Below are 24,941 nucleotides of genomic sequence, written 5' to 3' on the forward strand. Positions count from 1 at the left end.
CCAATAGCATAAGACAATTACATCATATTCACGAGATACTCACGGGATATGTAACAGTGGAATATACTGTCCGCAACGGTGGTGGAAGCTGATGCAATAGATACTCTTTTAAGATACTCTTGGATAGGAACATGGAGCTTAGAAAAATAGAGAGCTACGCGGTGGGGAAATTCTGGGCACTTTCTAGAGTAGGTCACACAGTACAAAGGGCCTGTAATGTGCTGTAAATGTCTATGTTCTAAATAGGTACTAGTTAAGTGGGCTGCTTCATCCTTAATAGTGTTCAGCTTCTTGAAGGTTGTTAGAGCTGCTCTCATCCAGCCAAGTGGAGAATATTCTATCATACCTCTGACTTGCAAGCTGTAGATGGCATAAAGATCTTGGCACATTAGTAGGATAACAGCCTCTGACCTGCTCTTGTAGCCAGAGTATGAATGGCTGATCCTATAGAGTATCTGGTCAATGGTCCTTAGGGAGTTGATAGTGGAGAATTTGGTGATGATAATAGCAGTGGACGTCAAGGCTAGGTAGTTGGACTCTGTCACTGGAGATTCTCATTCCCTGTCACTCATGGCACGAGTGCAGCCTGTCACTTGTCAACCAGTGCCTAAATATTTCCAAGGTACTACTGCTTGCAGATAGAATCACTTGCTGAGGATTTGTGAATAAAATCGAACATAGTGCAATCATCAGTAACTAATCCTACATCTCTCCCGTGGTGAATGAAACAGCTTAAGGTTGTTGAACTTAAAGACATTATTCTGAGGAACACCTGCAAAGATATCCTAGGACTAGGATGATTGATCAACAGCCACAACCATTTTTCCTTGCCTGTGGTGTAATTCCAGCCACTGAATTGTTATCTGATTCATGCATGTCAACTTAAGTTGTACCAGGATGCCTTAATGCTACATTTGGTCAAATGCTGTCTTGCCTTTTCCACATCCTACGTTCTCCACATTGCATCAGGGTCTTCCGATTTACAAGCTGCAAGGCATGCACCTCTTACTTTCCCTACCCATCCCCTTGCCACTGCTTTAATCCTGCGAACCCTGATAAATCTGATTCTGATCCTCTTGATACCAGAGAAGTCCAAACTGGGTCCTGTTCTGGCAAAGAAGGAAAAGCAAGGAGGCCTGTGGTCAGATTATTGCACATGCATCTACCAGATTGGATGCTAACACAATGTGAATTAGAGGATAGCAGTTGTGGTCAGCGCATGATCCTGGAGTAATACGGCTTGGAACAGATCCATTGGCCCAACTGGCCCATGTCAACTACAGCATTCTGTCTGCTGGACCTGGCTGCCCACATTTGGCATGATGACTCACTGAGAGGGATTAACCAACAACTGGGGCAATGACAGAGCAGCTGCTCATCAGTGGAGGCTGAGGTGGTGTTCAGGCTCCTCGCCTGAGGACTCAAATGAGGCCTTTTAAGAAAAGCTGATGAGCATTCTCACAAAATAAACGGGCAGAAAACCTGCGGCAACTGTCAGTATTGGTACAAGTGGACCCAGTCAGTGCCCAGTACTGCATGTGAAGTCCAACTTGCTCTATCATGGCTGCAGATTTTAGTGCACAAAGGGGCTTAGAGGATGACTCAGCTGTCTAGCCTTCAGTCATTTGCTAGATTACTGAAAGTGCTGAAGCACTGCACGTGGAGAGGCCGTGGATCCAGGATGTAAGAAACTTCTTTTTCCTCAGGTCACTGCATGTGTGATCCCACTTTTCAGCCAACCATCACAAAGTTCTGCTTCTAATACTGAGGTTGTGCACCTTGCAGCCTTTAATCCAGAGCAGTGGAGATGACCTCTGAGGAAATCTGACATCACCTCCTGTGAAAGTCAACGGTCTTCCAACAACCATGCTACAAACACTGGGTGTGCACTGATTTGGAGGACTGGAGAGACAAAGGTACATGGAAAACATTAGTTATAGGGAAGTAAAACAGTGATTGATTTACATTTTTTATGAATTAAAGCATGATTTCCATGCATTTTTTCTAATGCATGGGAAGTGAGCATCACTAGAAAGGCCAACTGATGATTGGGTGGTGAAGGTAACTCCAGAGTGAAGTCAGTGTCAGTGTGTAATCTTTGGGGAACTTGAAGATTGTGGTGTTCCATTGAATCTATTGTGTTGTCCTTTAGAGAGATTCATGATTTGGGAGGTGCTGCAGAGGAAGCCTTGGCAAGTTTGCTAACATGGACTACAATCAGATAACTCTCCATTGGCTGGAATCATACCTCAAGCAAGGGGAAATGGCTGTGGTTGTTGAAGATCTGTCACCCTAGCCCCAGGATATGACTGCAGTTGTTCCTCAGAATAGCGTCTTATACCCGGTTGTATTTAGCTATTTCATCAAAGACCCTCTATTTATTACAGGATAGAAATAGCACTGTCTGCTGTGAACTGCACAAATTTCACTTTCATTCACAAATCTTCAGTAAGTGAAGGTGACCGTGACCGCAAGCAGCAAGACCTAGGGCTGATAAGTGAGAAATGCCAGCTTATCCTGGAGGCTATAAAGTTTCTCCAATATTTTCGAGCAGTATTTTCAACACAGTTTGAGAATATTTTATCATAGTGGTGGAATGATGGCCATTGCTCAAGAATCTGATTATGACTGGGCTGGACATTAGTTTGAGGAATCTCAGCAATAACCTGGATTTAAAGTGACGGGTTTCCACTAACTACAACTATTTTGATACCAAGCATGACTTCAGCCAGTGGAGAGTGTGATTCCATTAGTTTTAATTTTACTCAGGCTCTTTAATTCCATTCTGGTTCAAGGGTAGTAAACCAGTAACCAAGACTGTATTTAGTTCTGAAGGCAAATAATCTTAACAGAGCAGGTTATACATATTCTTTAATAGCAATGTCAGTGACTCCCTTCATTACTTTGTTGAAGATTGATAGTAGTTTGCTGATATAGCAATCAACTCAACTGGAAATGCCTTCTTATGGGCATTGGCAGGTATGTGCCTTTGCTGTAGCTGTACTGGAATGGCTTGGACAGAGCTCCTGCAAGTTCTGGAGACAGAGTTTTCAGCACCACATCTGGGATGCTGTCTGTTCCTATGTCTTTTGCTGTATCATGCTCTCATTTGTTTCTTGATAACACATGGAGTGAATTAAATTGAAAAACATTTGGGGACTTCAAGAGGAAGTATGGATAATCTATTCATCATTTCTTGCTGAAGATGATTGCAAATGCTTTAGTCCTCTCTTTCATATTCAATAAGGATGGGCACGTTGAGGGAGTCTCCTCCATCTATTATGCAAGAATGCAGTGTTTTAATCTAACCTATGAGATGTGAGAAGCTTCCACAGATAAGCATGCACCAAATCTACTGATATTTCTTTATTTTTTGCTAGCCTTGGCACTGTCTGTTGATGTTCTTTTGCACAGCTCATTAGCCAGGGGTTAGTCCTCTGGTTTAACGGTGATGATAGAATAATGAATATGCCAGGCCAGGAGGTGAAAACCAGTTCTGTGGCTACTCCTTAAGTATCATGTATGTCCAGTTTTGAACCGCCATGTCTGTTCTGAAATTTTTCACTTAGCAGAGTTTAGAGTGAAACCACACTGACCACATAGGATTGACCTCAAGCAACAAGCGCATGACAGAAGGGCAAGAAAATGATTTTGATTCCACAGGGATTGTGCAGTAGTCATTCTAGCCAGTTAAACCACAGCCAGATGCATCAGCGCCAGATATTATGGTGAGGCAGAAGTCGTAGGTTTTTTCCCTTGTGTTGGTTCTTTCACATGGCACAGGTACGGTCTTGTAGCACTTTCCTTCAGACTTGCACAGCTCAGTCATCATGCAGCACTCTTGACAATGAACGTTGAAGCAGCCTCAGTGGAAATGACACTTGAAATGGAAGGCAGCTGGAGAGGTGGATCAGGAAATTTCATAACCAATGATGAGCTTTCTTAGGAGTAATTAGCCATGAATATACATCACTTTCATTGAGTCTGTTCTATGGGAAAGGTCATACCAGGTGATAATGAAGTAGACTTCTAGGTCTTGGCTAACAGGTCTGAATTTATAAGCCTGTGGCTCAGCTCTCCTACTTTTGGCAGCTTTTCCTGACTTTAGCAAAGAGGAGATTGCAGAATCATTTGGGCTGGATGACACTTGTTGCTTGAGGTTGATCCTATGTGGTCTGTGTGGTTTCACTCAAACTTTTATGTGGTGATTTCATACAATTGAATAGCAGTTATATGAAGGCCAGATCAGATAAAGATCACAGATTTCCTTCATTTTTGCGCGGTATTTAACCAGATGGGCTTTTGCTGCAGTTCTGTCTTTCAAAGTAATCATTTTGATACCAGTGATTTTTTTCAAATTTAAAATTTAATCAAATCATATAATTTAAATCCCCAGCCAAGATTGTGGAATAGAATGTATGACTCAAGAATATTAAATCCAGGCCAAAGAATTACAAGTCCAATAAAGTAACCTCTACTTTATTGAATCCAAACTTATTAGAAATGCTTATTTTGTTTGCTTTAATTTTTGAGTTGTGGTGAGTAACAGTGACCTTACTTGTTACCTGCATCATACTTGAGGTAGTTCTTCATGGATATTCCAGAATTAGAAAGGATTGTACAGATTGCTTTCTTCTTCCTTCTCTTCTCCATATTCCTCAGCAGGTAACAAGCACTACCCCTCACAAAGCTGAGGCTATGCAGCAGATAGTAATCTACCACTAAAACTTGGCAGACTCTGTGCTAAGTATCATCCGGCTCCTAGGGAGTGGTCTAGGAAGAGGGAACATTACTTCTTGTGTAAATGACCAGACTACCAGCATGTAGAAGTGCGATAACCTGTCTTAGATTGTGTGCAAGTTACCTATATGTATATAGATCATACATGAGCCAGACTTCATAAAATTCTGGATAGGCCACATCCAGAGTTTTATCTTCAGTTCAGGTCACCCATTACAGGAAGGATGTGGAGGCTTTTGAGAGGTTACAGAAGGGGTTTACCGGGATACTACCTGGATTACAGGGCATGTTCTATAAGGTGAGGTTGGACAAACTTGGGTTGTCTTCTCTGGAGCAGCAAGGGGTGAGAGGAGACATGAAAGAAGCTAAGAGGCATAAATCAAGTAGACAAAATGGTATTTTGTATATGCAGATCAAAATGTCGAGTGCATGCTAGGTAAGAGGTGGGAAGTTCAAAGGAGCCGTGCAGGACACATGTGCTGGATGCCTGGAATATGCTCCCAAGGTGTTGGTGGGGGCAGATACCAGAGAGAGTCTATGATAAGCATATGGATATGCAGAGAATGGAGGAATGTGGAACATGTGCAAACAGAAGGGTTTGGGTGTCATTAGCTTAGTTAGTTTGGTTACAGCATCATGGGCCAAAGGGCCTGTTTTGGCAATGTGCTGTTCTGTATTGTATGTACAGTAAAATCATGAGCCACTTCATCAGTGGATAGACCTTGTTGTCCAGAAGCTTGCCTTTGGTTTGCCCTGGTGTCTTCACTGCAAACGATACAGAGGATTGGCACAAAGTGAAGACATTTTCACTGCTGCCATGATACCTGAATTCACCTTCATGGCTGACTGCATCTATTTGCAGGTGAACATTGAGAATATCTTCCTTTGATATCTAGGAAAAAACAATCTGCAATTCCAATCTGCATAGCAAGATGTGTGCCATCATAGGCATTGTACATCTTGAACAAGTAAATTTTACCATTCCATACGCTGGTCTCTGGCAGGAGAGAATGAAATCCAGTGTTTTGTTTGAACAGTAGGAGTTAGTGACCTTTATATGTAACAGAGGATGGTGAACCCTAACATGTTGCAAATATCTCCAACCCCATCCTCTAGTAATGTTATTCTTGCCCTGCTTTGGATTTCAGTGGTGACATCCTTATTGAATCACTGACTTCTCACTTGTTCCTAGTTGAGAGCTTAAGTTAAGTAGGAGAATTTCTTCCTGAACATCGTGGATGATTAGGCCTTCTTCTGAGAGTTCATACTCTGCCCCTCCTATTTGTAGCTGCCCTGGTTCCTGTCCCCTTTGTTCATTCTTGAATCTTTAAAAAAAATCTTGAAAAATATATTATACAATCTTGAACTTTCTCCATGAAGGCAATGACTAGTAATGATACACAGTGGACTTGAAATAGTCAGTTTTACCACACCAAAAGCTGTCGGCTTTTGCAGCTTTAAACAACAAAGGAAAACACTTGAAGAATGACTTTTACAGCCAGTTGAAATAGTTTTGTAAATAATCTGTGCACAGTGATGACCTTTGTAAATATCGTTGATGGATTTCTTTCCTGTCGCTCAGTGCATGTATGAGAGTTTAAGCGATGAGGCAGTCCAAGTTGGCAATATTAATTGTACTGTATGGTAATGGACAGGTTCCGCTGGCATGAAAGCTTCAGTTTTTTTCATGTAGTTGTTTATGGGACATAGTTCTTCAACCACAGTCAAGGATAGCTGAACTCTTATTTAAGCTTTTACTAATCTTGAATTTGAAATGATTTTTGGAAGTGTGTGTCCATGTATCACATCACATTGTCTCCAGAACAGTGTATATAGCATAAAGACTCCAAATAGTACATGGTAGTCTTGGGCCCCTGGAAAGACTATGTGTGTTTAAGTTTTTGGACTGTCAGAGAATATTAAATATTTCCATTGTTACCTAGACATTGGAGCATTAAGGCCATTTTGTAGAAATATGCAAACAAAGACGAAGGGTCTTGGCCTGAAACGTCGACTGCACCTCTTCCTAGAGATGCTGCCTGGCCTGCTGCGTTCACCAGCAACTTTGATGTGTGTTTCTCAAAAATTTAAATTCTGTTCTTACTCTTTTCAGGTACGGCCACCTTGAATCAGACCACCGATGTCTGTAAACACTACACCAACCTATGCCTGAACGGACGTTGTATCCCAACTCCATCGAGTTACCGCTGCGAATGTAACATGGGTTTCAAGCAGGATGTACGCGGGGAGTGCATTGGTGAGTTTGGACACTATTTGCTTAATTGACACAATATTAGAGATGGGTATTTTGCAGTGTGGTGTTTTGTTTCATCATTTCTTTCACATGTTCCTGAAGAGATAAAGATACTTGGTTCTAATTATTCTGCACAGCTCCCTGACTATGGCAAGAATTCATTATCCAGGGTTCGGACTGTGGCTGGGATTCATTATCTGGGAATCTGATTATGGCTGGGGTTCAGTACCTGAAGTTTAGACCATGAGTTGGATGTGGTATTCAAGTCACTAAAGCTGGAATTCAGTATCTGGAGGAACTGACTATGGCTGGAATTCAGCATCCAAGGATCTGACGATTGTTGGGGGTTCAGTATCTTAACCATTGATTGTAATTGAGAGGTAATGTCCTGAGCCAAGGACAAAAAAAATGTATGTACTAGAAATCAGAAATAAAAGAAACACTCAGTGTCAGGTAGCATCTGCAGAGAGAGTGAGTTAACACTGGGGTCACATCGTAAGCACAGAATGCAGTATACTGAACTGGAAGAAGTAAGAGTGAGTTGCTGGTTCACCTAGAAGAAGTGTTTGAGAGCACAAGTGACTGCAGATGCTGGAATCTCGAGCAATAAACAAGATGCTAGAGGAAGCCAGAGAACTGGTCAGCATCTGTGGAAGTTACATAACAGTCGATGTTTGAGATCAAGAAGAAGGGAAGAGGTAAAATAACAAATATTGCATCTCCTGCGGTTGCATGGGAAAGTGCAAAGAGAGGAGTGGTAGTTGGTGGAGTAAACTATTGCCTTTTCCACAAAATAAGACATGTTTGATTGTTTGAGTAAACAGTCCTGAAGGGTCTTGGCCTGAAACGTCAACAGTTTACTCTTTTCCATAGATGCTGCCTGGCCTGCTGAGTTCCTCCAGCATTTTGTGCATGTTGCTTAGATTTCCAGCATCTGCAAATCTTCTTGTCTCTGTCTGTTAGCACACAGTGTCCCATCTATTGACTGATATTAGGGTACAGTATCCTCCGTCTTGACTGTGTTTGGGGTTGAGTATTGGTTTAAGATGGTGAGGAGTGCTCCTGATGCTGACTCGACTGGGGTGCAGTTGCCTGTGCTTTATCTGTGGACTAGTCATGTCCATCTATAGTGTGGTGTCTAATACAGGCCACAAAGAAAATGTGGTATAATGACCTCATTTGGTAATTGTGCAAACACACAGCAATATGCTCTCTGTCTGTTAGGACCTGTGAAGTGGCTGTAGTTTCAATTCACTTCATTCTCTTTGTTTATTCTTTCTTTCCTTAGAGGCTAGCCTTAGCCTGGCCAGGATGTTGAAATCTCCCAGGGTTTATACTGCTGACGAGCTTGATCCTGTTCATATTCTGGGTGATATTAAATTACCTACCCCAGAACACGTGCTAATCTGTTCATCCTTTCAGACAACAGTCGTAATCAAAACCAGCCTGATTGGAATTTCCTGTTCTGTAGTCAAGAGCATGGCATAGAGATTGTACTCTTCAATGAACAAAAGGAACTCAGATCTCTTTTTACTTAAACATTTTTATAAGTTCCATCTGACTTCCAATGATTTTAATTGCTATATAATTAATATAATTGGCTGCCCACTTTGCAAATGTGAACATTGAGAATGATCTAGCCACCTACGTTATTAGGCTGCAGGATCCCTTGAGGATAATGGTCAAGTCAGAAAAGGATGAAATTGCAGACTTATTGGAAAAGAGCAGGACTTGGGGTTGATTTTATAGTTTGCCAAAGAACCTGCAATGTCACAATGGGCTAAACATTCCCTATATTGATTGTTATCCTGAGTGGATTGTTATTCTGGCTATGCCAGATTGTAGTCAAAAAGGTTTATAGAGAAAACATGGTGAATTAAAAAATGAAACTATAAAAGTTCCGCTCTTGCATAGTGCAAATGTGAGCCAGGAATCCTATAGGACCTGCATTAAATAGTCCTTTTACATTTCCCTTATAAACATCATAGCAAAAATAAGTGCAGACAAGACTGCAGTTGTTGGAATCTGGAGCAAAAAGGAAACACTGCTGGAGGAACTCAGTGGGTCAGGCAGCATCTGTGGAGGGAAATGGACAGTCAACACTTCGGACAGACAGTTCATATTGGGGAATGAGAGGAAAGGTGGAGCAGGAGTTTGCAAGTGATAGGTCAATTCAAGTGAGGAGGGTCATTTGTAGATTGAGGAGGGAAATGTGAAAGTAGTGGCAGATGTTGGCAGGAGATAAGCAAAAGCAACCAGTGACTGTAGATGATGGAATCTGATAGGAAAGGAAGTGGAGCGTGGAACCAAATAAGGGAGATGGAGTCACAAACTCATAGAGTCTCGGCCCGAAACGTTGACTGTTTATTCATTTCCATAGATGCTGCCTGACCTGCTGAGTTCCTCCAGTATTTTGTGTGTTTTGCCAAGGGAGGTGAGGTGGTGGGTAGTTGAAACAGTAGGGGGCCCTCCTCCTACTGTTCCCATCTGCCCACCTCACTTCCCTTATTCAATTCCACACATTCCTCCCATTCCTCCCACTGGGTCCTATCCCTATACATGTCGGGATATGCAGTGTAGCTTGTGCGGCGAGTGCCTGTGAGTGATAGTGTGGTGATGTAATGTTCAGTCTGGGGTTGCGTGCCTCCATTACATGTATAGTCGCCAATGTTTGTGAGGCTGTAACATGCACCAAGAGTTTGTGGGGGCTGTAGAATGTGTGTGCGCTCATGCACATGCCTGTGTAGTGCGTGGGGGATTGCATGCATAATGAGGCTGGAAGCTGTGAAGCCCCCTTGTTCTCTGTTTATAAATTTCACCAACACACATAAATTCCTCCTTAAACTTTCAGTAAGATACATCTATTCATAAACATTAACAAAGCAATATTATCTAGATATCAGATTGCCAGAAATGTGAGAATGGTGTGAATTCCTTCGAGGGGCAGAAAGCTTTAAGTTGAGCTATCTCTCCAGAGATTCAGCTTGTCTGGTAAACTTTTCAAGTGACTGTAATTTCGCTCTGCTTTTACTCCCTGTGATTACTTTCCTCCCTTCTAGACCTTCCACCGGAGCAAGAATGTTGAAATCTGTGATAGACTAAGTTATGCACTTAGGTGCATAGGTGGAAAATAAAACGTTTAGGTAGTTGGGATTGATTGTAGATTGCATAAGGAAACTAAGTGGATGAGGTACAGTCTGTAATAGGGAAGAGTATACTTGCTGTATGAGGCTAGAAGCCAGGGTGAGTTAGCATAAAGCATATTAAGTCAAAGAACAGTTTATTGTCATATGCACGGGTACATATGCTCACAGTTGCAAAACTTGCAGCAGCATCACAGGCACATTAGCAATATATAAGCAGAATTAATGAGAAAGCATTATTAAATATAAATTATATAGATTTTTTGCAATAAAAATACACTTAGAACAAAAAAGAAAACCCATTTTAGTGCAGAAGGGTTAAAGTGTTCATGGTGTTGTTAAACTGTAGTGATTAGGGGTTTGCTGGTTGGTTCAACAACTGAATAAGCTAGTCGTAGTCATACAGCATGGAATGACTCCAGAGAGATAGTACTGGTGGACAAAGAAGTGCCAGACGAACTGGTCCATGGCAACCAATATGTCCCATTTGAATTAGTCCCATTTGCCACTGTTTGTCCCATAACCTTCTAAGATTTTCCAATCTAGGTACCTGTACAACTGTCTTTCGAAAGTTGCTATTGCACCTGCTTCAACCACATCTTCTGGCAGCTGATTTGACATACAGCAGATATCGCCCTTTGTGTAAAAGTAAAAGTTGCCCTCGGGTACTTCTTAATTCTTTCCCTCTCACTTTAAACCTATTCCCTCTGGGGAAAAGGCTGAATGCATTTAGCCCATCTGTGGCCTTCACAGTGATTTTATACACTTCTATAAGATCACCTCTTAGTCTCATATGCTCTAAGGAATAAACTCTTTGTCTGTCCAACTGTACAAGTCCTAGCAGCATCCTTGTAAATCTTCTCTGCACTTTGTCAAGTTTATAACATCTTTCCTATAGCGTGGTGCCAAAAACTGAGCAAAATGCTCAGAGTGGAGCCTCACCAGCATCCTGTTGAATGGGAAGTAGCTGTTCTTGTACCTGGTAGTATGGGACTCTAGGCTTCTGTATCTCCTTCTTGACGGTAGAGTAAAAAAAATGGCATGGCTAGGCTGGTGCGGATCTGTGATGATGGATGGTAGTGCCTCCTACCACTGGTAGGGAGCAATGTGCCTCTGATGAACATCTCTGCAGTTTCTTGTATTCGTGTGCATTTGAATTTCCAGCAGACCATGATGCAACCAGTCAGGATACTTCAAACAGTACATCTGCAGAAGTTTGTTGGAGTGCTTGATGACAAGCTGAACCTCCTTAACCTGCTAAGAAAGTAAAGACATTGGAGGCTTTCCTTATGGTTGTATCAATACGCTGAGCCCAGAACAGGTCATTCAGTATGTTACCATCCAGGAATAAAAACTACTGATCCTCTTTATGTTGATCCAGCCTCCTTCTCCTTCTTAAAATTCAACCATCAGTTCTTCAGTTTTACTAAACTTGATCAAGTGGTTGTTGTTGAGATGCTACTCAACCAGGTATCCCATCTTGCTCCTGTATGCTTACTCACCTGTGATTTGTCCAACAGTGGCTTCATTGGAGAAATTGTAATGGCTTTGGAGTTGTGCTTAGCCACACAGTCATGTGTCTATAAGGAGTAGAGCAGGGGACTAAGCACAGAGCCTTGAGGTGCACCTGTATTGATGCTCAGCAAGAAGGAAATGATGTTAACATCCCTCACTGGTTGAGGTCTGCCAATGAGAAAGTTGATGATTCAGTTGCAGAGGCAGGTACAGAGGCCCAGGTCTTGAAGCTTGATTCACACCACAGCCAATCTCTCGAAGTACTTCGCTATGGTCGATATAGGTACACCAGACAGTAGTCAGCGAGGCAGTTCACCATGCTGTCTTTGGGCACTGTTATAATAGGTGCTCTTTTGTAGCAGCTGTAAAACCCAGATGCAGAAGTAAGAGGTTGAATGTATCTGTAAATACTCCAGCCAGTTGGTCCACGCAGATCTTTAGCACTTGCAACACACATCAAAGTTGCTGGTGAACGCAGCAGGCCAGGCAGCATCTCTAGGAAGAGGTACAGTCGACGTTTCAGGCCGAGACCCTTCGTCAGGACTCGTCAGTTCACCAGCAACTTTGATGTGTGTTGCTTGAATTTCCAGCATCTGCAGAATTCCTGTTGTTTGCGTCTTTAGCACTTGACTAGGTATGCTGTCTGCATCAGACCCCTTTTCATGTGTCCACCTTCTTGAAGTTTGCCTTGAGACTGAAATTATAGGGTCATCCTGAGATGTGGGTGCTTGATGTGTGTTATAGTTCTCCCAATCAAAGAGTGTAAAAAAAGCATTGAGCTCACCTGGAGATGATAGGTTATTGCTACTTATGCTCTTAAGATCTCTGGGACATAATTCAGTTGGTGAACTTCAATCCACAATTGGGTAGAGTGCATTAAGTAGGAAGAAACAGGCAATAAACTAGAGAATATGATAAAGGACATCTTGTATAGGCTGTGGAAGAGATTATTTGTCAGATGTGGAATCTAAGGTAGGAGAGGCAATATATGGACAAAATGCAGAATAAGATTATTGCCCATTTCCCTTTCCTCTTTCCTTCTTCCAAGAGTAGGTTTATACTTAATCAGAACACTGAGATCACTCATCCCAGTATTACAATCAAACTTAAAGACCCCTAAATTAAGGGGATAGAAAATAGGTAGGTGAACAGTATGAATTGTGAAAGGATTAACAACGGATGGTGCAATCCGGGTCATATTACGATCGAGGAACATGTTTGTAGCCCGGATATTGAACTTTTTGCTGTTGGACTCCGGCCATATTCCACCAAGATACAACACTGGGTGTCACTGGGAGGTTGTTCCTGCCTGTGGCCATCGAACTTTGGAGCTCCTCCCGTGGAGAGTCAGACACCCTGAGCCAATAGGCTGGTCCTGGACTTATTTCCATCTGGCATAGTTTGCATTTTGTTGTTTGATTGTTTGTGATTTTTGTATTGCTATATTTATGCTCTATTCTTGGTTGGTGCAGCTGTAATGAAATCCAATTTCCCTCGGGATCAATAAAGTATATCTATCTATCTATTAAACCAAATGATCTATACCGCTAAACTTCACTTGAAGTAGCCCTGCTTGTTGATAGGGAATCAGCATAATAATGTTGCAGATCACATATCTGAAAGTGGGGATCTCTGAGCTAATTAGATAAAATGGCTAAACAATAGTTAGAAGTTCCATTGTAACCACAGCAATATATGTTTTCACCACACGAGGCTCCAGCTCTGAGGGAATTGTCTATTCAGCCTCTAATCAACTGGGTCGCTACTGGACAGAAACTTGCCTTAATTATTGTGTAGTTGGTCTCAGTAATTAGAGTCTTGGGTTTTCTTTCCATTGTGTTCCCTCATCTGGGGCAACCAGATAGTTTTAACATCTGAGTATTTTGTGTTTCCTTCTCCTCAGATGTCGATGAATGCTTCAGCAGTCCATGTGTGAACAGTGACTGTTTTAATACTCCTGGTGGCTACCACTGCAAGTGTCATGAGGGCTTCCAGAGCACTGCTACAAAGCAGTCCTGCATTGGTGAGTGTATCCCTGGAGGACAGAATCTTAACCTCTTTGCCTGCTCTGTAAACCCACCGAGTAATGCATTCTGTTTGCACTTGTTGCTCAGTCACTCCTTATCTGTCTTGCTATTAAACTGAAAAGTAATGTACCTTACTATTCAGCAATAATAATTCTCAGAACAATTTTAAAATTACTTTTTGGGCTACATCTCTGCTGCCACATACAAAATGAGCGTCCCATTTCACTTACAACTTGTGTTTACATAACAGGAACCCCTTTCTCCATTTCACAGCAGTGTTTATGAGGTGAAAATTCAACACCAAGCCAAACAAGGAGCTATCTGGACAGTGAATATAAGCTTGGTCAGAGGAACTAGCATTAAAGGAATGACTTACGAAGGGCAGAAGAGGATTAGGGATGAAATCCCAGAGTGCAGGAGTGAATGGCCAGACACTCACAATGCAGGCACAGAAAATACAGGCACACTGTAACTACCCTGTATTGATGCCTAATAATCGAACAATCTCCTTCTCCGGATTGGCTCAGAGAGGATATTCAATGTATCAAATATTAATTGTGGCATACTTGCTCAGGATTCTTGCCATATTGAGTTTCTTGCCACTGCAGTGTGTGTTGCCCACATGAAGATAAATTTCACGAATGCTGTTCCATTTTAGTTAAAAATCTAAACAGATGGTTGGCCTGCAATGTCTGTAGTATCTGTCTGAACTAGGCTACCAGTGACTGGAGGCAAAATGGGAGGCTCTGACACGATGCCCATTCAAGTTCCACTGTTGCCTACAGAGCTCCCTACGCCCCACAGTAAAAATAATTGCACTGTGTCATATGCCACAGGGGCCTCACTATTCCCTTTATGGTTTGATTGAGATGGAAACTTGGCTGCCAATAAAATTAGTGCCTAAACCCACACTGACAGTCTTCTAAAGAATTCTAGCATAATAGGAAACTCTGGATCTTTGTGAGTTACACAGTCACCACTGGTGAGCTTTGCTGCTGCCCACGCTTCCCTTCAGATTATGCCGAAGCACAGGTCTTAGTTTCAAGGCTCTATTGGATTGTAAGTTTTATAGGTCCTTTATGCTGCCTCCGACAGCTCCAGTAGAACAGGGGTCCCCAACCTTTTTTGCACTGCGGACCGGTTTAATATTGACAATATTCTTGCGGACCAGCCGACCCAGGGGCGAGGGGGCGCGGGTAGGGTTGCCAACGGACAAGAGTAGTTTACCCCGAGAAAGACTACCATGACCATGAAGCCTTGCGCGGGCACCAGTGCGCATGCGTGTGCGTGCCGATTTTTTTCAACAACTCATTTTTGCCGATTCTGTCCCGGGGGGGCGGCGGGGGTTAATCGCAACCGGAATATAGGTGATAAGTGGCTAATACACTCAGTTTCTCCATTTTGTTTCTCAAAGGGTTTATCTAACAAATTTAATATTAAACACACAGCGCATATTTTCCTCACTTGAATACAGTGATAAGTCAATTATCAGGGAGCTTGAAGTAAGTGTTGAACGAACTTCCAGTAGAAGTGGTAGAGACAGGTTCGGTATTATCATTTAAAGAAAATTGGATAGGTATATGAACAGGAAAGGAATGGAGGGTTATGGACTGAGTGCAGGTCGGTGGGACTAGATGAGAGTAGCGTTCGGCACGGACTAGAAGGGCCGGGATGGCCTGTTTCTGTGCTGTAATTGCTATATGGTTATATAAGTCACTTATAAGTCAATAGTATCATAACATTTTAAGTAACATTTGGATATTAAACACACAGCACATATTTTCCCCGTATGAAAATATAAAATCATTGCAACACGCCAATATCGCTGAATCAGTGGGAGCCCTGGGCTTGTTTCCATGCAACAAGACGGTGCATCGAGGGGTGATGGGAGACAGTGATACTCGAAGTGGGTTCCTTATGTCCAGTCTATTCCGCAATTTAGTTTTCGTTGCATTCATTGCAGAGATATGTTGGAAATGGAAGCAACGTTTTCAGTGCTTTCGTGACTATCTCAGGATATTTAGCCTTGACATTGATCCAGAATGCCGGCAGAGATGTTATGTCAAACATACTTTCCGGCCCACCCTCATTTGCAAGCTCGAGGAGTTGATCTCCTTCCTGCGCTGACATGGATGACGCACGGGTAATGACCTCGCGTGCGTTCAAGTTCAACGGTGGGCGTGACAGGGAATGAGGAAAGGTGCAGCTGACTCATATCGCCAAATCATATTGTTTCCTCGCGGCCCGGTAGCACATGCTTTGCGGCCCAGTGGTTGGGGACCGCTGCAGTAGAAAACTCTGTCAGATAGCACACAGTTTTAGTGTAAAAACACAACAGGCCACCCTGAAGTTTCCTTGAGCAGCCTGAGTCTTGTCGTTTGCATCTTTATGTCCATTCTAGTCACCCCTCAGAAAACAGAAGTATCTTGTATACCTTGGAGATGGGTCAAAAGATCATTACCAATGTCCTCCCATGGGGATGTTCCTCTGCTGTGACACCATTTAACAAGAGCATATATAACATAACAGTACCATGCCTAAAATAATGTCATCAAAGCCTGTTTATCCTGAAAACAATGTGTTCTTTTTCCAGTCTGCAATTTTATTTTAAGCATGAATGTTGACATACAAACTGAACATCATGGGTAAATATTTCTTTAAGCAACATCTCTTGTTAAACCAGAAAGGCTAGGACAGGTGACCTCCACATTACAGCTGTTCAGATAATGGGAGTTCACACTTCACAAGTCACTGCTCAAAGATTTGAAATACAGAATTAAATTCTTATGGAATTGATGGAGAGAAAAATATAAATAAATCAACACAAAAATGCAAAAGAAACAACAAATTTTGTCACTCTGTATTTTTAGTCACTCAGTACTATGGGGCAATAAGATTTGGATATGATGTCACTGCATTTTTTCTGACACACTGTTTAGGACAGGCTGCTGTATCCATGGCCACCTTGCCTTTGGTAACCCACAATTTAAAGACTAATTTTCAAGGACACTACAATTTAGTTTTTTTTATTTACTTCTTGCATGATTTGTCTTCTTTTGCGAATTGGTTGTTTGTCAATCTTTGTTGTTTATAATTTTATATAAATTCTATTGTATTTCCTTATTTTCCTGTAATGCCTGCATGAAAATGAATCTCAAGGTAGTATTTGATAACATATACATTCATTGATAATAAATCTACTTTGAACTTCAAACTTTACTACACCATGTTTTAGTCCATTATTTCTACACCACCATGAACCTGAATCCTCGAATCCTATCCTTTTCCCTGTTCCTAACCTATAAGCATTGCACGTGTGAGAAAAAGTCTTGCGGATGAGTGTGTAGGAGCATTGCACTTGGAGACGTCTCTTCGCATGTCCTCAGACTAGAGAAGGAATAGCAAAGGAATGACTCGACTGTGACTGCCAACCTAATTGATGTGTTGGTGTCATATCAAATCTTATTGCACCACAGTATTGAGTGTCTAAAAATTCAAGTTGCCAGAATTTATTGTTTCTTTCACATGAGCTTTGTCCATTGCGCAAGTCTAAAGTTAGCTTCAGCTGTTATTTAATAGTGCTGGATCATCTTGTTATCATCGATAAACAAGCTAAGTTTCAGAGAAACTTAGAAACTTATCTCCACTTTTAACATGCCATTGAATGGGAAAATGGGGTTTATGTTACAGAAAATTTTGATACAGGCAGTTTTCTATGAACACCTCAATAGTTACTTCATTCCGTCTCATTCCACCTGAACGTTAAGAAGTCTCTACTTTTTGAAAGATTTCACTTTTTTTTAAAAGTCCACCTTAAACTTACCTCAGGCTAACCTTCGGTCAGCCATGATATTTTCACAGACATCCTAAAGTCAAATTACTTGTGAATGTCAGCCAGGAATTAACCAGCAGAAATTGGAGTGCAAGAACTGAAGCCCAGCACCATAACAGGGCATGGTAAGGCAGCTGGCACAATAACATTATGTACTGGCACAAAATGGCCACAAACTTAGAAGTTCACTAAATATATAAGACACCAGCCAGATTCACCATCTTTCCTTGACCTTAACAACAACCCTGTTAATCCCAGCCTTTCAGAGCCTTGGTATCACAAATCTAACAGTTTGATACAATGCACACTTGTGAAGAACGATGTGTCTTCTTCTGAGGCAAGGACCAGATTATAGAATCTGATTCTAAGCCAGTGATGCTGACTGAAGCATTGTGGGAGAAAATGGAATATCGGGAACAGCGGATCAGCTGTCGGAAGCTCTGTACTCACTGAGTTGCATTCTCTCTCTCTGTCTCGTGGGTGGAGGAAAGATTGTTACCGATTTTCCATGCGGAGAACTCAGAAAAAGGTGGCACGACAGATCTTTAACACCATAAATCAGCAAGTTGTTTTGCTATGTCTCCCCTCTCGCTGTGAAAGGGGCCAGCTCTTTTTCCCTTTATTAGGGAAGAGAGTAAGCCTGTGGCGTGTCAAATTGTTGGGTGAACAATTAGTTTTTGTTGTACTGCAGGTCATGGGCTTTAATGGGAGCTTTGCTATTGCTTGCTTGGTGGGTGGAAGGTATTGGTGCTTTTTTGTGGCAGTGGTTGAGGCAGGGGAGGGTCAATACTTTGCTGCTGCTTGTGTGTGGGAGGGCGGAGTAGGGGGTCTTTGGAGTCCTAATGTTTTAACTGTCACTCATTCTTTGGGGGCACTCTTCTGTTTTTGTGGATGTCTGTGAAGAGCCTGGACCCATTGCAATTGCCTATCACCAAAACCACAGGTGCAATCTCAGTGGCTCCTCACATGGCTTTAGACCACCTGGACAACACAAACACCTGTGTCAGGATGCCGTTCATCAACTATAGCTCAGCATTTAACACCATCATTCCCACAATCCTGACTGAGAAGTTACAGAACCTGGGCCTTTGTACCTCTCTCTGCAATTGGATCTTCGACTTCCTAACCGGAAGACCACAATCTGTGTGGATTGGTGATAACATCTCCTCCTCGCTGACTATCAACACTGGAGCACCTTAGGGGTGTGTGCTTAGCCCACTGCTCTACTCTCTACATACCCATGACTGTGTGGCTAGGCATAGCCCAAATACCATCTATAAATTTTCTGACGATGCAACTATTGTTGGTAGAATCTCAGGTGGTGATGAGAGGGCGTACAGGAGTGAGATATGCCAACTAGTGGAGTGGTGTCGCAGCAACAACCTGGCACTCAAAGTCAGTAAGATGAACGAGCTGATTGTGGACTTCAGGAAGGGTAAGACGAAGGAACACATACCAATCCTCATAGAAGGATCAGAAGTGGAGAGAGTGAGCAGTTTCAAGTTCCTGGGTGTCAAGATCTCTAAGTATCTAACCTGGTCCCAACATATCGATGCAGTTATAAAGAAGGCAAGACAGTGACTATACTTTATTAGGAGTTTGAAGAGATTTGGTATGTCAACAAATACACTCAAAAACTTCTATAGATGTACCATGGACAGCATTCTGATAGGTTGCATCATTGTCTGGTATGGGGGTGCAGGAGGGCTACTGCACAGGACCGAAAGAAGCTGCAGAAGGTTGTAAATCTAGTCGGTGCCTTCCTGGATACAGGCCTACAAAGTAGCCAGGACATCTTCAAGGAGCGGTGTCTCAGAAAGGCAGCGTCCATTATTAAGGACCTTCAGCACCCTGGGCATGCCCTTTTCTCACTGTTGCCATCAGGTAGGAGGTACAGAAGCCTGAAGGCACACGCTCAGCAACTCACGAACAGCTTCTTCCCGTCTGCCATCTGATTCCTAAATGGACATTGAACTCTTGGACACCACCTCACATTTTTAATACATAGTATTTCTGCCTTTGCACAATTTTTAATCTATTCAATATATGTATACTGTAATTGATTTAGTTATTTATTATTATTTTATTTTGTATTTTTTTTCTTCTATATCATGTATTGTACTCCTGCTACTAACTTAAATTTCACGTCACATGCCAGTGATAATAAACCTGATTTGGATTCTGATTTGTATAGTGCACACAATTCTCTGATATTAAATGGACCTATTCAAATATCTTATTCAGTACAAAGTTCAAAATTCCCTCTACATTATACCTAACCAGAATACAGTTTCAAAGAAAACTCAAATCAATTCACATCAGATTTCTCAAGAAAACTGCCACCTGGCATCATTATCTAAGACCTTTGTTTTATTGTTTGTATTTGTAGCAATATTTTGTTGCTGTATTCCTTTGCCATAAAAAGTCAGAGGTGCCGAAGAATGGGGGCAACGGCAGCACGCACTCCAGCTGATCTGATCATGTGACAGAAGCACACTGTCAAAGTGAGTGTCATCCAACTTTTTCCTTTGCTTCCTAGATATAGACGAGTGTATCCAGAATGGAGTTTTGTGTCGGAACGCCCGATGTGTTAACACTGATGGAAGTTTCCAATGTATCTGCAATGCTGGCTTTGAACTCACCGAAGATGGAAAGAACTGTATGGGTAAGTATAATTCACCCAACTAGAGACAGTTTCTGATATCTTCAGGTATAAAGACTCAAGCAAGCAAATAAGGTCATAGCCTTTACAATCTACTTTACTACTTTATAGATGGAAAGAAGGACACGTCAGCCCAGTCTTTGGAGACACAAGAGACTGCAGATGTTTGAATCTGGAACAACACACAAGACTCTGGAGGAAATCACGGGTCAGGCAGCATCTGTGGAGGGAAATAGACAATTGATATTCGAGATCCAGTGCTATCCAGTCAGTCCAGATCAAGGGTCTCAACCTGAAGAGTCAATTGTCCATTTCCTTCCTTAGGTGCTGCCCGAACTGCTGAGTTCTTCTAGCATTTTGTGTGTCGGTTTAGTCTTTGATAGCTTCCACATCCCTAGAGAGGTGGAAGTGTCTAATTACATCTCTCTTCACCATCTTGCTTTGATTTGATGTTACTGTTTGCAAACCTTCCCTACTATTCTTTTTGCCAAAGCATCCTCAGTATGGATTGATGGAAATACTAAAGTGTCTATACAGTTTGTGAAGTTAAGGAAAGAAGGACATAGCCAAGTTAGCTCTATGTCCCATCCGTGACAGTAAAGGGAAAGTTCCAAGTGAACAGGAGGGAATGAATGTAATAATCATGCAATTTAACTAATAATACCAAAATCTTCTGCATTCATTACCTAGGGGACGGGATTCTGGTGTAGCTCTAGCGACCTGAGTTAAATCCTAACCTTGGGGGTTGTCTGTGTAGAATCTGCACATCCTCCCTGTAACCATGTGGATTCTGCTGGATACTCTGTTGTCCTCTCACATCCCAAAGATGTGCTGGTGTGTTAAATGACCACTATAAATTATTCCTGATGCGAAGTAAGGTAGCAAAAGAATCAGAGGTGAATTAGTGGATGTGTGGGGGCAGAATAAATTGCTAGGAAATAAGGAATGAGGGAAAGTGATCAGGATTGCTGTACTGGGAGCTGGCATGTACCCAATGGGCTGAATAGCCTCTTTTTTGTGTCTGATTAATTAAGTAGAAACCAGATGTATGGTTGATTATCTACAAGGGAACATGAGAAAATCTACAAATAAAATGTAGGTGCCTTAGTGGGATCCCGTTAAGGGGTAATGATGTTAAGGGTCATGTTGTACTCTGTGTGACTGTGGTGCAAGATCCAGTATCATAAATGATGAAACATCATCTTTCTGTAGTGATAACAGATGCTGCTGGACATGTGGAGCACTTCCTAGCATCTCCATTTTTATTCCACAGTATTGTGATACCAAACCCAAAGTATTACTGCTTTTAGAGAATGCTGGAGTAACGAGATTGAACGGAATCCTTAGGGTGCTTTTGTAATCACCAATAAATTGGACTCTGTAAACTCTCACTCTTTCCTCAATCACATCTGTGTTCAGTGCTGGACACCTCACTGCAGGAAACTATAGAAAGAGTGCAGAGGAGATTTACAAGGATGTTGCCTGGATTGGGGAGTATGCCCTATGAGAATAGGTTGAGTGAACTCAGCCTTTTCTCCTTGCAGAGGCGGAGGTGACCTGATAGAGATGTGTAAGATGATGAGAGGCATTGATCACGTGGATAGTCAGAGGCTTTTTCCCAGGGCTGAAATGGCTAACATGAGAGGGCACAGTTTTAAGGTGCTTGGAAGTAGGCACAGAGGAGATCTCAGGGGTAAGTTTTTTACGCGGAGAGTGGTGAGTGTGTGGAATGGGCTGCCAGCGATGGTGGTGGAGGTGGATATGATAGGTCTTTTAAGAGAATCCTGGATAGATACATGGAGCTTAGAAAAATAGGGGGCTATGGGTAACCTTAGGTAATTTCTAAGTAAGTACATGTTCAGCACAGCATTGTGGGCCGAATGACCTGTATTGTGCTGTAGGTTTTCTATGTTTCACACTTTATCTACTTGTGCACAAGAAGAACAGCATTGCCCCTTGAAACCCACACTGTTCTGAAGTCTGAACAGAGGAATACCATTTTAAAACAGAATTGACTTGCAGTTATGTGTTGACCAGTTGGTAACCTTGTGTATGTTCAAGTTCCCTATTTGCAAGGTCAAATGCCATTCACAACATGGGTTAAAAGTCAATAGAAACTACAAGCTCACAATCGACAACACTTTGAAGTTAAGGTAATTGTCCCTTAGTTGGTGTGTGTCCCTTGTATCTTTTAATTACCTCCTCATCTTGTCTGTCTGCCAGATAGTTGCAGAATTTACTATGCAAGTGGAAGATTTCTGTAATAAATTAGTGTCTAATGTCCAAGGATTGTGCATCTTTTCTGTAACACTTACTGTTAGAACTCAACTCTGACAAAAAACCAAATTTATCCCCAGACCACGATGAATGCGCCACTACCAACATGTGTCTGAATGGAATGTGTATCAACGAAGATGGTAGCTTCAAGTGTATTTGCAAGAATGGCTTTGTCTTAGCTCCAAATGGGCGTTACTGTGTGGGTAAGGACTTTCAAATTAGTTAATGCTTTAGTGCAGACTCTTTAATGCGTACTACTCGGTAGGTAAGCATTTGCTCCTAATTTACTTGGACAAATAAATTTACTAGCCCTGTATTGATTAAATACCTTAAAACATATTTAAGAACATCCTGAAGTATCTGAGAATTATTTTCAAGGAGAATGGCTAGTTTTATGTAAGAAAATGCTGTACTTAGAAAGATAACACAAATAACAAAAGGGATGTTTATATTATTATATATAATTAACGGTGTTGGATAGTAGAGATAGTAAGTTCCTCTTAACAAATATAGGTAGTCAGCCTGATTAGTGTAAAGTGATGTATTTGTTGTTAGCTATTTTCCACTTCCTGCACACATTTGTCCCAGCTGACAAAGTCCTAATTGCTTCAGTACTGTTTCTCCCTTGTTAGTACATGGCCACCAATTTGTTTGTTAAAGTTACGATTTGCTTGCAGTGAAGTATAAATTCAACAGTTCACATCTACAATGCAAAAACGTACATTGTCACACTATAATAATCCACTGCACGTGAACAAACGTTGTCAAAAATAAGCAGCGATTGTTCAAACATAGGACAGAAATATATTGCACATGTGCAGGTGTAGGACAAAATATATTGCAGGTGTGGAAACAAAGGACAATGAAATAAACTGCATGTGTGTAAAATGATGTTGGGTGTGTGTGAACAAGACAAAATAAATTGCACATTTACAAAGCCATGAGAGATTCTGCAGATGCTGGAAATCCACAAAATACTAGAGGAACTCAGCAGGTCAGGCAGCATCAATGGAGGGAAAGAAATAGTTGATGTTTTGGGCTGAAACCCTTCATCTAGATTCTGGATGGAGTGTGCATCAATGACGAGTCTAAATGAAAGATCTTAGTTCGAAATATTGACTGTTTATTTCCATCCGTAGATGATGCATCACCTTCTGAGTTCAAAAAGTTCATTTATTATCAAAGCATGCACCCATATACAACTCTGAAATTTGTCTACTCCAGATAGCCACGAAACAAGAAAGAACATGAAAGTTGTTCAGAGAGGAACATCAAACCCCACACCCCCCACACAAAAAAGAGCAGCATCCCGATCATCAACCCCCAAAAAGTAACCCCTCAGCCACACCAAAAAAAATAACAGATCACAACAGAACATTAAACCCCAAACACCCTCCCCTCACACAACAAAATAGAAAACAGATGGGCAATAAAAAAAAACACAATATAAAAACCGTAAGTGTGAAAAAGCCCACAAGTCCATAAACACAATAGTCCAATCCATAAATGCAAAATCAACCGCGATACCATCCTACAACATCACGGACACTCATTGAAAGAGAGGGTTGCCACACAATGCAGACTCCTACTACCCACCTGCCAAGGTGAGCCACACAGTGATAGGCCGCTCACAGATTCCTGCTCCAGCAGCAAACAAAAGGCAGGTAGTCGGCACTGAGCTCTCGCTCACCTTCTGCATTCGCCTCAATGCCTCAGTCTTTCTCGAAGTTTTAATCGGCGATTAGTGGGCGCTTCAACCAGCAAAATGGAGTCCAGCCTTCTGTGTGTGTTGCTGCACATTTGTAGATGCAGGGCAAAGTATCGCTCACATGTTCATCTGAGACGAAAATATACATTGTACATACAGAAACAACAAAAGTAGGTTGTGTATGCTTTACGCAGATTAAAAGATACAGCGTGCAGTGCACATAGAATCTCAGACAAACATTGAACCACAGATGTTATCACAACCAAGCCTGATTTCTCCTCACACACATTCCACGGGGACTTTATCATAGACTCGCCAGTTGGGCACAGGGTCTCTGAGTGAATTTTTCTTTCCTCTTTCATGAGCCCATTAGAGTTTAAGGCTGTATGGGTCCTTCTGCTGATTCAGGTCATTTCAGAAAAATTGGACTCAAAATGACAGTGCAGCTGGTAGAGAGGCTGACTTTGTAGAAAGTAGAACAGGCGAGTTCTGTAGGAAGAGTAAGCAGAGACAGGAAGGGAAGCTTCAGAGGGTCTGCAGGCTTAACTTCACTTACTTTAAAGCAAGGAGCCTTGCAGGAAGCCAGATGAGCTGAAATCATATATCAACACATGGGATTGTGATATTTTTACAGTCGTGGAAAAATAGAGCAGGGGAGGTAAAGATGCTAAGTTTAGGGAACCCTAGTTAACAAGTATAGTGAAAGTTTGATCAGGGTTAAAAAGGATGTGTATGTCAGGTATAGAAAATATTTATCAGATGAGTCTCTTGAGGTTGTTAGGG

General features: G+C 41.8%; 1 protein-coding gene across 2 annotated transcripts in view; it reads left to right on the forward strand.

Annotated features, from left to right (window-relative positions):
• The window catches only part of fbn2b (fibrillin 2b), a 280,052-nt gene that overhangs the window by 178,176 nt on the left and 76,935 nt on the right, over nt 1–24,941 (forward strand). For both annotated transcript variants that reach the window (XM_072244683.1, XM_072244684.1), the window contains 4 exons: nt 6,854–6,997; nt 13,556–13,675; nt 20,051–20,176; nt 22,531–22,653. In XM_072244683.1, coding sequence (XP_072100784.1) covers nt 6,854–6,997; nt 13,556–13,675; nt 20,051–20,176; nt 22,531–22,653 — 513 coding nt within the window. The remainder of the gene's footprint in view (nt 1–6,853; nt 6,998–13,555; nt 13,676–20,050; nt 20,177–22,530; nt 22,654–24,941) is intronic.

The sequence above is a fragment of the Mobula birostris genome, chromosome 26 (genome assembly GCF_030028105.1).
Source record: "Mobula birostris isolate sMobBir1 chromosome 26, sMobBir1.hap1, whole genome shotgun sequence".
NCBI lineage: Eukaryota > Metazoa > Chordata > Chondrichthyes > Myliobatiformes > Myliobatidae > Mobula > Mobula birostris.